This window comes from Schistocerca nitens, chromosome 2, assembly GCF_023898315.1.
Source record: "Schistocerca nitens isolate TAMUIC-IGC-003100 chromosome 2, iqSchNite1.1, whole genome shotgun sequence".
Lineage (NCBI taxonomy): Eukaryota > Metazoa > Arthropoda > Insecta > Orthoptera > Acrididae > Schistocerca > Schistocerca nitens.
Genome location: NC_064615.1, coordinates 1,003,849,529 through 1,003,866,565, shown reverse-complemented (window position 1 = coordinate 1,003,866,565; position 17,037 = coordinate 1,003,849,529). Strand labels below are relative to the sequence as shown.

Genomic DNA, 17,037 nt, shown 5'->3' with positions numbered 1-17,037 from the left:
ACACTGTGCAAGCTATTGCATTACATTACAGTCTATTGTATTGAAGCCACTCCGCCACAGGTGGTGCTTTATTAACAGGTGCTCGATCGTGTTGAAAGATGCAATCGCCAGCCCCGGATTGCTCTTGAACAATGGAATGTCCTTTTTATAACTAGAAAAATCAAAACTATGATCATCATAATAAAATAAGAGAAACCAGAGCTCGAACGGAAAGATTAGGTGTTACCTTTTTCCAACGTGCCATTCGAGAGTGGAATGGTAGAGAAGTAGTACGAAAATGGTTCGATGAACCCTCTGCCAGGCACTTAAGTGTGAATTGCAGAGTAATCGTGTAGATGAAGACGTAGATGTAGTTTTTTACTGCTAGTATCTTTCCCCTACATACAAAAGGGCATCCTCACATTCTCACATTCATCATGAAAGCTTCGATCGGAAATTTTTGGAAAGCCAACCTTGAATAATTTGAAACCTTTAGCTGGAAGAATTTCTTACTGAAGTTTGATGGTTCAAATGGCTCTGAGCACTATGGGACTTAACATCTATGGTCATCAGTCCCCTAGAACTTAGAACTACTTAAACCTAACTAACCTAAGGACATCACAGAACACCCAGCCATCACGAGGCAGAGAAAATCCCTGATCCCGCCGGGAATCGAACCCGGGAACTCGGGCGTGGGAAGCGAGAACACTACCGCACGACCACGAGCTGCGGGCTACTGAAGTTTGATCCCAAATTACACAGTTCTTCTTTAGCCTTTCAAAAATATTTCAGTCCACCCAATTTTATATGGATTACCATGTATTACTCAGAGCTGCGTTTTCCATAGAGAGTATTCAATAATATTTCCACTGTAAAAAAGGTGCATCTGCTCATTATCTCCTTAATGACTCGCAGTATTGTATGTTTCTTTTTAATCTTTAACCTTTAAAGTCGTGCCATTCATGTAGCCATTGTGCTTCAAAAACAACGCAATGGTCAGATCGGTGTGACTAAGTTTAGCGAGTTCTATTTTTATTGATGATGGTATCCTCAAACAGTGCTGAGGACATTCATCTACTTATGTTGATTAATATTGGTACCTTAGTGAATGCGGCTTAAGTTCTCACTCTAAATGGCAGCACCATCTACGTCCAGTCTAAAACAGCTACATACCTATCGCTTCTGTTATTGCTGCTACCTATGTTACGCTGATTTCCGGCTAACATTCTTTTCGGGAGATGTGCTAGGATCTACGAAACACAAATTCCAGATCCCAGATAAATATTTTTGTTAGAAGGCAACTTATTATTAAATACTAGTAGGCTCACGAAATTTAAGAATCACACTATCCAACTAATAATATGTGTGTACTAAGTCACATACATAAAGAAGGGCAAAAAATGTAAAAAATGCTCGTATGGCGTCAGTGGCCGGGAGTTCCCAGGCGGGAAGTTCGCCAGCCAAGTGCAAGTCTTATTGAGTGCGACGCAAGATTGGGCGACATCCGCGTCGACAATGGGGATGAGATGATGATGAGGACAGCACAATACCCAGCAGCCGGGAATCGAACCCAGGCCCCAAATGCGTGGCAATCCAACGAGCTGTCCGTTCATTTATTGGAGCGGACAGGGTAAAAAAATATGTAACTGAAAGATGGGCAAATAGGTTTCAAAGGAATCACCGTAGATCATAAGGTGCATTACAGAACATCAAAGCCTCAACATCGTTGAAAGAACAATTAGTTTTTTTACACTGACACACATTAGAAATCAGTCTTACTGTTTCATTACAGAAAATGAATGAGTGAACATGATCAACCATTATTGTCGATTGCTTCAAGGAATCATAAAGAAAGGTATGCATTGATGCAAATTAGATGTAGTTTCATGCCATTATTGCCGGCCGATCCGGCCGTGCGGTTCTAGGCACTTCAGTCTCGAACCGCGTAACCGCTACGGTCGCAGGTTCGAATCTTGCCTCGGGCAGTGTGATGCCCTTAGGTTAGTTAGGTTTAAGTAGTTCTAAGTTCTAGAGGACTGATGACCATAGATGTTAAGTCCCATAGTGTTCAGAGCCATTTGAACCATTTGAACCATGCCATTATTTGTTTTTTGCCAAAAACGAATCAATTCATGAAGCTCACATAGTCGGTAATACTGACTCCTTCGGCCATGTACAGCATCTTTTCGAACTGCTAACTATGTAGTGAAGAATTTGATGAGGCATGTAATGATTTCTGCATATTGGTATCATATTTTTGGAGAAATGGTTGATTTTACAGTACACAATAAACAAAACGTTAATGGAGCTTTTTCATTGCTGGTTTAATCGGAATTAATTTGTATGTATCATAAGAACACTTCCATCAATTAATTCGGCTAACTTCAACTAGAAACAGTTGAAATGCTTTAATGTTTCCAGGTTCGCTAATCTTGCAACACTAGAAAACACCACGCCAAATATGGCCAGGTGGCCTGGTGGTCCAGTAGGTTGAGGTCCTCCAGTAGGCTGAGGTTCGCCAGTTGGCTGGGGGTCTCCAGTTGGTTGAGGCCCACCAGTTGGTGGACTTGGTTGTCCAGTTGGTTCAGGACCTCCAGTTGATTGACCTGTTGGATCAGGACCTCAGGTTGGTGGGCCTGGTGGACCAGATGGCTGTTGTTGGCTCTTCAGTTAGTCTACGATAGCCAGGTGGAGTCTCTTGGCTGCGGCATGCTGATACCTGTATTGGAATCTCATATTGTAAACTACATCATAAATGTAGATGGAAATTAAGTGGTATTCCTTCTGAAATAAGATTAAGATTCCGCCAATGTAGTTTTGAAACAACGACAATCAATTACAGAAATTATGACGTTTACTATTAGGACTACATCATAAGATGCGTCTTTTTACACAACCACACACATTAGAAATCAGTCGTTGTTTTATTACAGAAACTGAATGAGTGATCATGATCAACCATTATTGTTGACTGCTTCAATTAATCATAAAGAAATGTATTCAATGATGCAAAATTGATGTAGTGTCTTTCCATTATTTGTGTTTCGACAGAAACCAAATTAGAAATAACTATTATAATGACATACTTGCAAGAACCCGTGGTCTAGGGGTAGCGTCTTTGATTCATAATCAAAACGTTTTCGGTCCCGGGTTCAATCCCCGCCACTGCCTAAATTTTGATAAATAATCAGCATTGGCGGCCGAAAACTTCCGGCATAAGAAGTCAGCCTCATTCTGCCAACGGCCTTGTCAAAGAGGACGGAGGAGCGGATAGGGGTTCAGGACACTCTCCTGTCCTAGGGGTGGGAAATTGCCCCTAAAGGCGGAAGAATCAGCAATGATCAACGACATGAGGATGCAGAAGGCAATGGAAACCATTGCATTAAAGACACGTAACGTGTATCCACAGGACATGTGGCCTGTAATTGAAGAAGTGTCATGATGATCTCTCCATTGGCAAAAGATTCCGGAATAGTCCCCCATTCGGATCTCCGGGAGGGGACTGCCAAGGGGGAGGTTACCATGAGAAAAAGATTGAATAATCAACGAAAGGATAACGTTCTACGAGTCGGGGCGTGGAATGTCAGAAACTTGAACGTGGTAGGGAAACTAGAAAATCTGAAAAGGGAAATGCAAAGGCTCAATCTAGATATATTAGGGGTCAGTGAAGTGAAGTCGAAGGAGAACAAGGATTTCTGGTCAGATGATTATCGGGTAATATCAACAGCAGCAGAAAATGGTATAACAGGTGTAGGATTCGTTATGAATCGGAAGGTAGGGCAGAGGGTGTGTTACTGTGAACAGTTCAGTGACCGGGTTGTTCTAATCAGAAGCTGAAGATGAAAAGATAGAGAAAGTGTATGAGGATATTGAAAGGGTAATGCAGTATGTAAAGGGGGACGAAAATCTAATAGTCATGGGCGACTGGAATGTAGTTGTAGGAGAAGGAGTTGAAGAAAAGGTTACAGGAGAATATGGGCTTGGGACAAGGAATGAAAGAGGAGAAAGACTAATTGAGTTCTGTAACAAGTTTCAGCTAGTGATAGCGAATACCCTGTTCAAGAATCAGAAGAGGAGGAGGTATACTTGGAAAAGGCCGGGAGATACGGGAAGATTTCAATTAGATTACATCATGGTCAGACAGAGATTCCGAAATCAGATACTGGACTGTAAGGCGTACCCAGGAGCAGATATAGACTCAGATCACAATATAGTAGTGATGAAGAGTAGGCTGAAGTTCAAGACATTAGTCAGGAAGAATCGATACGCAAAGAAGTGGGATACGGAAGTACTAAGGAATGACGAGATACGTTTGAAGTTCTCTAACGCTATAGATACAGGAATAAGGAATAGCGCAGTAGGCAGTACAGTTGAAGAGGAATGGACATCTCTAAAAAGGGCCATCACAGAAGTTGGGAAGGAAAACATAGGTACAAAGAAGGTAGCTGCGAAGAAACCATGGGTAACAGAAGAACAGTTGATTGATGAAAGGAGGAAGTACAAACATGTTCTGGGAAAATCAGGAATACAGAAATACAAGTCTCTGAGGAATGAAATAAATAGGAAGTGCAGGGAAGCTAATACGAAATGGCTGCAGGAAAAATGTGAAGACATCGAAAAGATATGATTGTCGGAAGGACAGGCTCAGCATACAGGAAAGTCAAAACAACCTTTGTTGACATTAAAAGCAACGGTGGTAACATTAAGAGTGCAACGGGAATTCCACTGTTAAATGCAGAGGAGAGAGCAGATAGGTGGAAAGAATACATTGTAAGCCTCTATGAGGGTGAAGATTTGTCTGATGTGATAGAAGAAGAAACAGGAGTCGATTTAGAAGAGATAGGGGATCCAGTATTAGAATCGGAATTTAAAAGAGCTTTGGAGGACTCACGGTCAAATAAGGCAGAGGGAATAGATAACATTCCATCAGAATTTCTAAAATCATTGGGGGAGGTGGCAACAAAACGACTACTCACGTTGGTGTGCAGTATATATGAGTCTGGCGACATACCATCTGACTTTCGGAAAAGCATCATCCACACAATTCCGAAGACGGCAAGAGCTGACAAGTGCGAGAATTATCGCACAATCAGCTTAACAGGTCATGCATCGAATCTGCTTACAAGAATAATATACAGAAGAATGGAAAAGAAAATTGAGAATGCGCTAGGTGACGATCAGTTTGGCTTTAGGAAAAGTAAAGCGAGCAGAGAGGCAATTCTGACGTTACGGCTAATAATGGAAGCACGGCTAAAGAAAAATCAAGACACTTTCATAGGATTTGTCGACCTGGAAAAATCGTTCGACAATATAAAATGGTGCAAGCTGTTCGAGATTCTGAAAAAAGTAGGGGTAAGCTATAGGGAGAGACGGGTCATATACAATATGTACAACAACCAAGAGGGAATAATAAGAGTGGACGATCAAGAACGAAGTGCTCGTATTAAGAAGGGTGTAAGACAAGGCTGTAGCCTTTCGCCCCTTCTCTTCAATCTGTACGTCGAAGAAACAATGATGGAAATAAAAGAAAGGTTCAGGAGTGGAATTAAAATACAAGGTGAAAGGATATCAATGATACGATTCGCTGATGACATTGCTATCCTGAGTGAAAGTGAAGAAGAATTAAATGATCTGCTGAACGGTATGAACAGTCTAATGAGTAAATCGGAGAAAGACGAAGGTAATAAGAAGTAGTAGAAATGAGAACAGCGAGAAACTTAACATCAGGATTGATGGTCACGAAGTCAATGAAGTTAAGGAATTCTGCTACCTAGGCAGTAAAATAACCATTGACGGACGGAGCAAGGAGGACACCAAAAGCAGACTCGCTATGGCAAAACAGGCATTTCTGGCCAAGAGAAGTCTACTAATATCAAATACCGGCCTTAATTTGAGGAAGAAATTTCTGAGGATGTACGTCTGGGGTACAGCATTGTATGATAGTGAAACATGGACTGTGGGAAAACCGGAACAGAAGAGAATCGAAGCATTTGAGATGTGGTGCTATAGACGAATGTTGAAAATTAGGTGGACTGGTAAGGTAAGGAATGAGGAGGTTCTATGCAGAATCGGAGAGGAAAGGAATATGTGAAAAACACTGATAAGGAGAAGGGACAGGATGATAGGACATCTGCTAAGACATGAGGGAATGACTTCAATGGTACTAGAGGGAGCTCTAGAGGGCAGAAACCGTAGAGGAAGACAGAGATTGGAATACGTTAAGCGAATAATTCAGGACGTAGGTTGCAAGTTCTACTCTGAGATGAAGAGGTTAGCACAGGAAAGGAATTCGTGGCGGGCCGCATCAAACCAGTCAGTGGACTGATGACAAAAAAAAAAAAAAAAAAATGCATACTTGGCATCCAATACAATGTAATAAATAGTTATAAAAGAAAAAGTTAATGAATTATATTTTGAAAGCATTAGTTTAAGAAGTGACCTAAAATTAGTCGATTAATTTTCTTGTATTCTAAGCAATTAACAGTCGCCGAAGAAGAGAGGATATAAATTGCGGATGGTAATAGCGAAGCCAAGAGTTACTGAAAAACATAAAATTGTTGATATCAAATATTAACTTAAGTGTTTGGATGTATTTTCTTAAGATATTAGTGTGGAATGTAGCCCTGTACGGAAATGAAACATTGGCTTTAAGTAGTTCAAACAGGAGGAGAATACAAGCTTCGGAAATGTAGTGCTTTAGTACATTGCTGAGGATTTGACGGGTAGACCGGACAACTATTGAGGAGGTACTGAATACAGTGGCAGAGACAAGAAACTTACAGCAGTTAGTAGGACACAGCCTGAGGAGTCAGTTTGGTAATAGAAGGAAGTGTGAAGTGTGTTGGGGGGGGGGGGGGGGGGGAGGGGAGGAATTATAGAGGGAGAACAACGCATCAATTTATTAAGCTGGTTGAAACGGGTAGAGTTTGCAGGAGTTACACAGAGACGAAGAGGATTGCTCAGGTTAGACTAGCACGGGGAGCTACGTCAAACCAGTTTCCGACACTTGAAAGGAAGAGAAACGGTGATGAAATTTGAACAATTTTTTTATCTTTTTTTATTTGTGAAATTATGTGGAAATAAGGAGATGCAAGATGTCTGTACAATAGTTCTAACATTAGCGGGCACGTTAATTTTTCGACCTCCACATATAACTACACTTAATAACTAGGTGTTTTTATGATTTTATACAGACTACCAGTGTTTAGAGAAAAATTCGTTTATGGGATATACAGAACAGTTCTGAATAAATGATTTTAAATTACCTTTAAAACTTGCTTTGCTGTATGTGAAATATTTTATGGTATTAGGGAAGTGATCAGAAATCTTTGTTGACAGATATTTAACTCCTTTCTATAACACTGACCTGACCTGCTCATAAGCCACACATCACGTCAGTAAATGCCAAACGACACCTCGCTTGGTGTAAGGAGCGTAGACATTGGACGTTTGAATAGTGGATAAACGTTGTGTGGAGTGACGAATCAGTACACAATGTGGCGATCCGATGGCAGGGTGTGGCTATGGCGGATGCCCGGTGAACGTCATCTGCCAGCGTGTGTAGTGCCAGCAGTAAAATTCGGAGGCGGTCGTGTTATTGTATGGTCGTGCTTTTCATGTAGGGAGCTTGCACTCCTTGTTGTTTTGCTTGGCAATATCACAGCACAGGTCTACATTGATGTTTTAAGCGCCTTATTGCTTCCCACTCTTGAAGAGCAATCCGGGGATTGCGGTTGCATCTTTCAAGCCGGTCGAGCACCTCTTCACAACGCACGCCTGTGGTGGAGTGGTTACACGACAATAACATCCCTGTAATGGACTGGCCTTCACAGAATCCTGAGCTGAATGCCATAGAACACCTTTGCGTTGTTTTGGATCGCCGACTTCGTGCCAGGCCTCACTGACCGACATCGATACCTCTCCTCAGTGCAGCACTCCGTGAAGAATGTGCTGCCATTCCCCAAGAAGCCTTCGAGCACCTGATTGAACGTATGCCTCGGTGAGTGGAAGTTGTCATCAAGGCAAAGGGTGGCCCAACACCATACTGAATTCCTGCATTATCGATGTAGGGCGCGATGAACTTGTAAGTCATTTTCAGTCAGATGTCCGGACACTTTTGATCACATAGTGTATAGGGGAAGACGCGTAATATACAGTATGTACAAAAACTACGAGGGAACAATAAGACTGGAAGGGCTAGAAAGATGTGCTCGAATTAAATAGGGTGTAAGACACTGATGTAGCCTTTCACCCCTATTCTTCGATCTGTACAACGTAGAAGCCACGACGGAAATAAATGAAGGTTCAAGGGTTGGATATAAAATATTGGTGAAAGTATGTCAATGATGAGATTCGCTTTTTGCATTACTGTCTTCACTGAAGGTGAAGATGAATTACAAGATGTGTTAAATGGGGTACAAAATATGGGGCCATGGGAATAATGGAAACTTAGCATCATCAATGGAGAACACGAAGCAGACGAAGGTAAGGAAATCTGCTACATATGTAACAAAATAACTCATGAAATATGAACCAAGAAGGATATAAGAAGCACGTAAGCACTGGCAAGAAAGGCATTACTGGCCAATAGTAGATTACTAGTAACAAACATAGACCTTCATTCGAAGAGGAAATTTCTGGGAATGTAGGTTTGGAGCACAGCGTTGAGTGCTGGTGCAACATGGACTGTGGAAAAACGACAACAAAAGAGAATCTAAAGCATTTGAGATGTGGTTCGATAGAAAAATGTAGAACACTAGGTCACTGACAAGGCAAGGAATGAGGAGGTCTCAACAAAATTGGAGAGGAAAGAAACAATGACAGGAAGAAGGGACAGAATCGGAGATAAAAGGACTATATGGAATTCACTGACAAGAAGGAGCGACAGGATGGTAAAGCATGCGTCAAGACATTAGGGAATGACTTCCATAGTACTATAGAGTGCTGTAGAGAGGAGACACTGTAGATTAAGACAGAGGCATACACCTAGAAAATAAGTGTCGACGTAGGTTGCAAGTGCTAGTCTGAGATGGGAAGGTTGGCAGATGGGAGGAATTCGTGGTGGGGCCATATCAAAGGAGTCTGATGACGTGCGGTTGAGTAGCTCTTGTTTCACTTCTAACGTGGGTTCCTATGTAAAACGAAATCTCCTAAGTACCCTCTACAAGCTCTTAAAGTGTATAAGATGACTTGTGAAACACCTTGTAGGTAGCATAACTGATAGTGTTACACTCCTGTAACTTTTGTGTAGTTCCAGCTCATTCTTCCCTTTCACAACTTAGACCCGAAGCTATATTGCTAGTCGATCTAAATTAGTCACAATTAATAATAAATAGAGGTCTAGATGGGTTACACAAACGGAGACCTTGGTTATATGACGCATACCTTACGTTTTAGTGCCGGTCGTTGTGACCGAGCGGCTCCAGGTGCTTCAGTCTGGAACCGCGCGTCCGCTACGGTCGCAGGTTCAAATCCTGCCTCGCTCATGGACATGTGTGATGTCCTTAGGTTAGTTAGGTTTAAGTAGTTCTAAGGTCTAGGGGACTGGTGACCTCAAATGGTAAATTCTATAGTGCTCAGAGCTCAGAGCCATTCGAAACATTTTAAGTTTTAGGAAACGCTACCTATGTTGTATAGATAGATTCACATTCTTGAGAAAATAACGTGTCGATGTTCTTATGCACGGTAGACTATTAAAGGGATAATAACAAAAATACTAGAATCGTATTCAAGGGGACCGCACTTCAAATGACCCTGTGTCCGTCAAGATTTCGGTTTCTGTGGATCCCTGACACTATCAGGGCAAATGCTGTGAGACTGATTGTCAATACGACTGGTGCAGTTCCCTTCCTCATAGCTATGTTAGTAGTCACCCCGTCGTGGACAGAAAAATAAAATTCAGTTTTCATTTTCTCTCTTACTATGTTTGACTGGACAGAATAAACATCTTTCCCAGAAGACTTTATGGGGAGAGAACATTTCTGGATATGTCTGCTACAGCTAACTGTTTCCTGATTTCTCACGATTATATATTCCACCTAACCACAGGCGAGATATAGTATCTGATCAAAAGCATTCGGACAGCCTTACGTAACACAGGAATGACGAACGGATGTGACGAGAGGTGGACTGTACCCATAAAAGAAGACAGGGAGTATAGTTTTGTCAACATGAAAGCAGTAACAGCAGAATGGGTTGGTCGGGAGAGCTCAGTCACTTCAATTTGGACCAGGCATCAGATGTCACCTGAGTAACCAACCCCTCAGTAACATTTAAACCGTAATAAAGCGCACAAATGGACTAATTTTGACGTTATGTTGAAGTGGAAACGCGAAGGAACAGCCACAGGTAAACTGGCACCAGGCATGACTCCGAGCATTGCAAAAGTGCCTGGATTCGAGGCAAGGATCCACTCGTGAGTTTAAAAGCGCTACCAGCAGGTCAGCAAGTGCAGTGACTGCCAGTAGGGAATTGAAAAGGAAGGGATGCAATGGTCGAGCAGCACCTCATAACCCACACATTTGAGGTGCAATGCAGAGCGACTCTGCTGGATGGTGGATGACCGGAAACAAGTGCTCTGGAACGAAGAATCATGCTACACTGGAACGAAGAATCATGAAACACTATGTGACTATATTGTAACGTCCCTGATAAACGCGCTGATAAACTTCTACGTTATTTGATTTTCAAACAGCTGAGCAAAACTGAACGTCGACAGACAGATATCTCATTACTTATTCTGATCATCACTAAACTGACACACAATATTTTAGCGCAACACAATCTGACTTTCAATAATCCCTACAAAAGAATGGCCCTGACAAACAATAACCTTTACCTTTCGTGAATCACTTATCAGGAAGATCTTCGTTGCTCGAACTACTGCAATACAGTGAGCGCCATTACTGCCAGCTAAATAAAAGACTCTAACTACTGAAGGCACTAACTACTGATAGGCATAGTTAGCAAATGAAAGATTTTGATAGACAACAAATAATGTATTTACCTCACGACATCCAGTCTTACAAATTTCCTTTTTCTCACGGACGCACGTCCAGATCGTCCGCTCTCAAATCTCTGGCATCTCTCTCCCCACATCCACCACTGCTGGTGGCTCACTTCCAACTGTACAACGCTACGTGCTGTTCACATCCAACAGCCCAACAGGATACAAGCGAATATTCTAACAATGGGTCCAACCAGCCGCAGACTGCACACAGCACAGTCACTGTTGGCGTTACCAAAATTAAAACCTAAACAGCCTTCTTACAGTATGATGAAAGATTTGGATTTGGCGGAAGGCTGGATGAGTTTACCTTCCATCATGTGTCAACAGTGAAGCACAGAGGAGATGGTGTTACAGTATGTCGCATTTTTACTTCTGGTATCCATATTACGCTCAGGAAAAGGTTGAATGTGGCATCATATGGACGGACTTTAAAGCACTGTTTACTGTGTACAGTACAGATTCAGTTTGGAGACAATGGTTCCGCTTAAAAGACAGCATTATTCCTGAAATGGACTGGCGTGGAAAGACTTCCAACCTGATCCCAATGGAACAACTTTGAGATGAGTCAGAACGTCGAGACCGCTCCAGCCACCAGCGTCCAGCTTCACTACTTTCACTGCTATCGTATCTTGAGGAAGAACGGGCTGCCATTCCTCGCCAGAAATTCAGATACCTCATTGAAAGTAGAGATCAAGACGTGAAGAAGGCAAGACCCCGCATATTAATGTCAACTGATAAATGTCCAGATACTTTTGATTAGATAGTGCATACTCAGCAGCGACGCGTATTGTGCATTTGCCACTTCATGCACTCGCTCTCCGATTCACTGTTATCTGTGTCCTCGCCAAAAATGTTCGACATCAACGCAGTAGCCACGCACAGATGGCTGGTGGCAGCACTAGCAGTTAAGCGTATATAAGGCGTGTCAGGGGAACGAGGATAACAGTGCATCCGTTGTCGTTATGCTTTAGCAGAGCCATTTATTTAGGCAAACGAAAGACAGAAAATTTGTAACAGTTCTACTAAAGAGACGGCCTTCACTGTGCTTGTTCGTCCTTTTTCGTTGCAGTGAGATCTTATAACGAAATTACAATGACCAGTTTTCTCCTCTGAGCGTGTAAACTTTTTATTATCACCAATATACTTAGGGAGAAATAATCATCATGATAGAATAACAGAAATCTGAGCTTGTACAGAAAGATGTGTGTATTCTATTTTCCCACATGCTGTTAAACAGTGGAACTGTAGAGAAATATTCTGAAGGTGGTTCGAAGAATCCTTTACCACCCATTTAAGAGTGAATTACAGAGTAGTCACGTAGATGTAGATGTTTATTAAATCTACATTACTACAAACATATATTTTCCTTTTCATAGACTGTCGGCTGAGATTTTATAAGAACGAAAATATTTAGTTGTGATCTGATTATTATGACTCAGCACGTCGACAGAGCTTTTCCCGGGATCTCACCCTTCCTTCTCCTCCGTAACGAAAGATCACGTCTGTGATGAGATGCTCGTTCACTGCTGCTGAGATGAACGTTTTTTTAATTTTATTTTACTTTTTTTTGACACTTGTCAAAACGTAATGACCTATTTCAAAGTCCGAAAACATTTTCTCACTGATGTGCCATGATCAATTGTTTCCTAAAAGTCCGAGCTATCTCGTTTCTCTTTCCTTGGACCTCATAAAAGCTCCGAACTTTTCAGTGTGTGGTAAGATTTTGTACGAAACATCTGATACACAAGATTTGGCTTACTACTGACTAAGTACTCCGAGTACATATCCCATAGTAAAATGTTGTAGAATTTTGATTGTGTATAAGCTTATAGGTTATGGGTTCATATGCTGATTTGTGTAGTACCAGCTACTCCCTATTTGAGTGCTATAAACTAATGACATTTTCCAGATTATATTGTGATTTATTGATGCCTTTCACTTATTGTTCCGGAGTTTCGATAATATCTTCGATGTCGCCATCATTAAAGGGCTCTGGACCTAGGTAATAATGAAATAGTAGTTCTTGTGCGTCTTGTGATTTGAAATGGGAGAGACTTTCTTTTCAAAATAATATACGTGTTTAGCTTAATTCTAAGTACGGCGTTTTAAATTTATTTGCTAAAAAGTATATTTACACAGGCTTCTCGTAAATATTATATATATAAGAAGCCATATGTGTTACATGTTCATACAGTTGGCGCTCGTGGGAGAGTTTGAGATGGCGAGTCTCAAGACTAACATAATATCTTTGTTGTTGCCTTTGTATTGTATCGTTAGTACACAGCACTTATGGCATACGTGAAAATTGCTTTTGTATGTACATCAAACCTCCATGGAAGTAATCAGTAACAAAATAACGACAGTTTTTTGTAATAATGTGAGCAACCCTCCTAGCTCTAATGAGGTATAAGATAACATCAACTACGACGTTCTCTGCAAAAAAAGTTTCAAGCATATCAGGACCAGAATTCTTGTCCAAATTACGTTGCTCACTCTCTCATTTTGATTCCGTGTAATCCCATGGAGACAATTATTTAGTAACTGAGCAGTTTATAATGCCCATGACAATATTTTGTAGCTAGTAATTACGCCCATATACATGCTTTGGTTGTTGGTACCTATTGTATGTCAACCAAGGGTCTGCTCTGTTTAGACATAATCCATATATCTGTCCAAGGTTTGTAGGCAGAGCACATTATACGCTATGGAGTATACCATTCTATTGCCATATGCACCAAAGCGAATATTATTAGGTGTCATGTTCTCTCGAAATTACGTATTCAGTAATATGTCATTCATAAACAATGAGAGAAAGAGGAGTGATAAGAGGAAAAAGAAATACTTTCACAAGCAAGACAGGCAAAGCACTATTGAACTGTTGTTAAAAATTCAAACATCATTTCCCACAAATATTCTCTTTCGCTAATAAGGAACACTTTCAAGTTAACTACTAGCGATAATGACATACAATTTCTGGTATTTGTACTGCCTGTCAATTGACGCATTTTAGCATTGTTTTAATTTTTCTATTTATAAAAAAGGACATTAAAAAAGGACTATCTGAAGAATAATTACCATTGCTTTGAATTTCTTTCGAGAACAGGCGAGAAACTCATCATCTCTCTGTACAACATTTTCTTTACAGGTCATGCAGCACAATGGAATATGTTCCATTAATTTAACATGGCTGGTGTAACAGTGTTTGGGTCTCCTGAAAGCGTGTGGTATAATAACGTATTGTTTGTGCTTAACCATGGTCCCCTTCATGTTACATTAAAGTATGCTATGCGAGAAAAAATGAGCCTTTAAATATGTGGACGTGCGTTAAGTTTATCTAGTGCTAATATCTTGCCCCCACATACAAATGGGCAGCAGTACATTCTGATATGCATTTCGAAAGCCTAGATAGGAAATTTTTGGGTAACCAACCTTGAATAATTAGAAACGTCATGGTTGAAGAATTTCTTACTGAAGTTTAATCACCAATTACATATTTCTTCTTTAGACTTTCAATAATTTTTCAGTCTACGCAATTTGATATGGATGGCTGTGTATTACTCAGAGCTGCATATTGCTGAGAAAACCTTCAAGAATATTTCCGTTGTAAAGAAGATGCATCCACTAGTTATTTCCTTAATGACACTCAGTCTGTTTCATTACCTATTTAATCTTTTACATTTAATGTAGTACCACTCGCATAGACATTCTGCTTCAGACTGAAGTGAACGGTCATATCGGTATGATTAAGTTTAGTGACTTCTATTTTTATTGGTGACGGTATACTGAAACAATACTGAGGACATTCATCTACTCATACTGATTAATATTCATATCTTGATGAATGCAGCTTAATTTTTCATTAGCGACAGGTTCCTTGTAACTGGCAGCACGAACAGTCTAAAAGAGGTACGTACCCTTTCCTTCTGTCATTGCTATGCTGTCATTGCTACTAGTGTTACGCTGACCTGCGGTTAATACTCGTTCTATAAGATATGCTGTTATCTACGAAACATTAAGTCCAGATCCCAGATAAATACTGTTGTAGAAGGCAACTTATTAATCAAATAACAGAAGCCCCATTAAATTTAAGAATCACACTATCATACTAATTATATATGTTTGCTAATACCCATACATAAAAAGAGGTAAAACATATATAACTGAAGGAGGAATAAATAGGTTTCAAGGAAACCATCTTCGATCGCAAGTTGTATTACAGAGCATCAAAGCCTGTTCGTTCAAAGGTTATGTATCAGTAATCTTTCACAGGACTCTCTATAGATGACAAGAGTGTTTCCTGAAAGTATGATATTTCCATATATCAATTCATGAAGTGCACATAGTCCGAAACACGGACTCCTTCGTCCACTTAGAGCATCTTTTGGAACTGCAAATGAAGTGGCGAAATATTTGATGAGGTATGAACCGATAGTAACTCCTGTAACAATTTTTACATATTGGTACCATATTTTTGGAGAACTGGTTGCTTTTGCAGTACACAGTAAATAAAACGTTAATGGAGCTTTTTCATTGCTAGTTTAATCAGAATTGTTTTTTTATGAATCATAAGAACACTTCCATCAATTAATTCGGTTAAAGTCAACTATAAAAGTAAAAGCTGAAATCCTTTAACGTTCCCAGATGCGCATTACTAGAAAACACCAGGCTAAAAACGGCCAGGCGGCCCTGGTGGTCCAGTAGGTTGAGGCCCTCCAGTAGGCTGAGGTTCACCAGTTGGTTCAGGCCCACCAGTTGGTTGTGGCCCTCCAGTTGGTTGGGGCTCTCCAGTTGGTTCAGGACCTCCAGTTGGTGGACCTGGTGGTCCAGTTGGTTCAGGACCTCCGGTTGGTTGACCAGTTGGCTCAGGACCTCCAGTTGGTGGGCCTGGTGGACCAGTTGGTTCAGGACCTCCGGTTGGTTGACCAGTTGGCTCAGGACCTCCGGTTGGTGGGCCTGGTGGACCAGTTGGCTGTGGCCCCTCAGTTGGTCCAGGAGGGCCAGGTGGAGTCTCTTGGCTGTGGCATGCTGATACCTGTAGTAGAATGTCATATTGTAAACTACTTGACTGCATGACACAAAACTTTATTCCTTGCCTAAGCCTGTTAACACAGACATTGGAGTGCTAATGGTCGGACGAGTCTCGTTTCATATTGTATCGAGCTTATGAACATGTACTTGTATAGAGTCAACCTCATGAAACCATGGACACTGCATATCAGCAGGGGACGGTTCAAGCTGGTGGAGGCTCTGTAATGGTGTTGGGCGTGTGCAACTGGAGTGATATGGGACCCCTAATACGTCTGGTGACACTTATGTAAGCATCCAATCTGATCACGTGCATCCATTTATGTCCACTGTGCATTCCAAAAGAGATTTGGTCAAGTCCAGCAGAACGACAACCCACATACGTAGAATTGCTACAGAATGACTCCAGGAATGCTCTTCTAAATACTTCCGCTGGCCACCAAACTCTAAGGACATAAACATTATTGAGCATATCAGGATGCCTTGCAACGTGCGGATCAGAAGAGATACCTACCAATTCGTATTCTAACGTATTTATGGACAGCCCTGCAGGATTCATGGTGTCAGTTCCTTCCAGCACCACTTCAGACATTAGTCGTTCCATGCCACGTCGTGTTGTCGTGTTGTGGCACTTCTCCGTGATCGCGGCGTCCCTATACGATGTTAAGCAGTTTCTTTGGCTTTTCAGAGTAAAATGAGATTGCAATTATCTTGTATGGAATTTGTATCTGTCACAACTTCGCAATAACACAAGACCTATAAAGATAATGCTGGGACATTTAACTGAAGTGAAAATCTTAACAGGATAGGTATGTAGTAAAACAGTCTTTATGTCCTGCAAGCAACTGTTTTCAAAATATCTTGCTTTTAACTTCAATGACCTTCAGTGTGTTCTTCATTCTATATTATGATCAGTAAATCAAAGGGACAGTCTACTGAAGCAGATTGCACCTAGGAAAAGATGTTGCTTACTGAAGATTAGGTTCATATATACTGTAGCATACTGACCATATACGACAATATTA

At 41.0% G+C, this 17,037-nt stretch overlaps 1 protein-coding gene across 5 annotated transcripts in view; it reads right to left on the bottom strand.

Annotated features, from left to right (window-relative positions):
* LOC126237344 (proline-rich protein HaeIII subfamily 1-like) overlaps positions 1 to 17,037 on the bottom strand; it is a 388,790-nt gene that overhangs the window by 310,856 nt on the left and 60,897 nt on the right. For 2 of the 5 annotated variants that reach the window (XM_049947402.1, XM_049947404.1), the window contains exon 2: positions 15,731 to 16,019. The exons of 2 other annotated variants lie outside the window; for them this stretch is intronic. In XM_049947402.1, the coding sequence (XP_049803359.1) occupies positions 15,731 to 16,019 (289 nt within the window). The remainder of the gene's footprint in view (positions 1 to 15,730; positions 16,020 to 17,037) is intronic. One more of the 5 variants, XM_049947410.1, reaches the window with a different exon arrangement.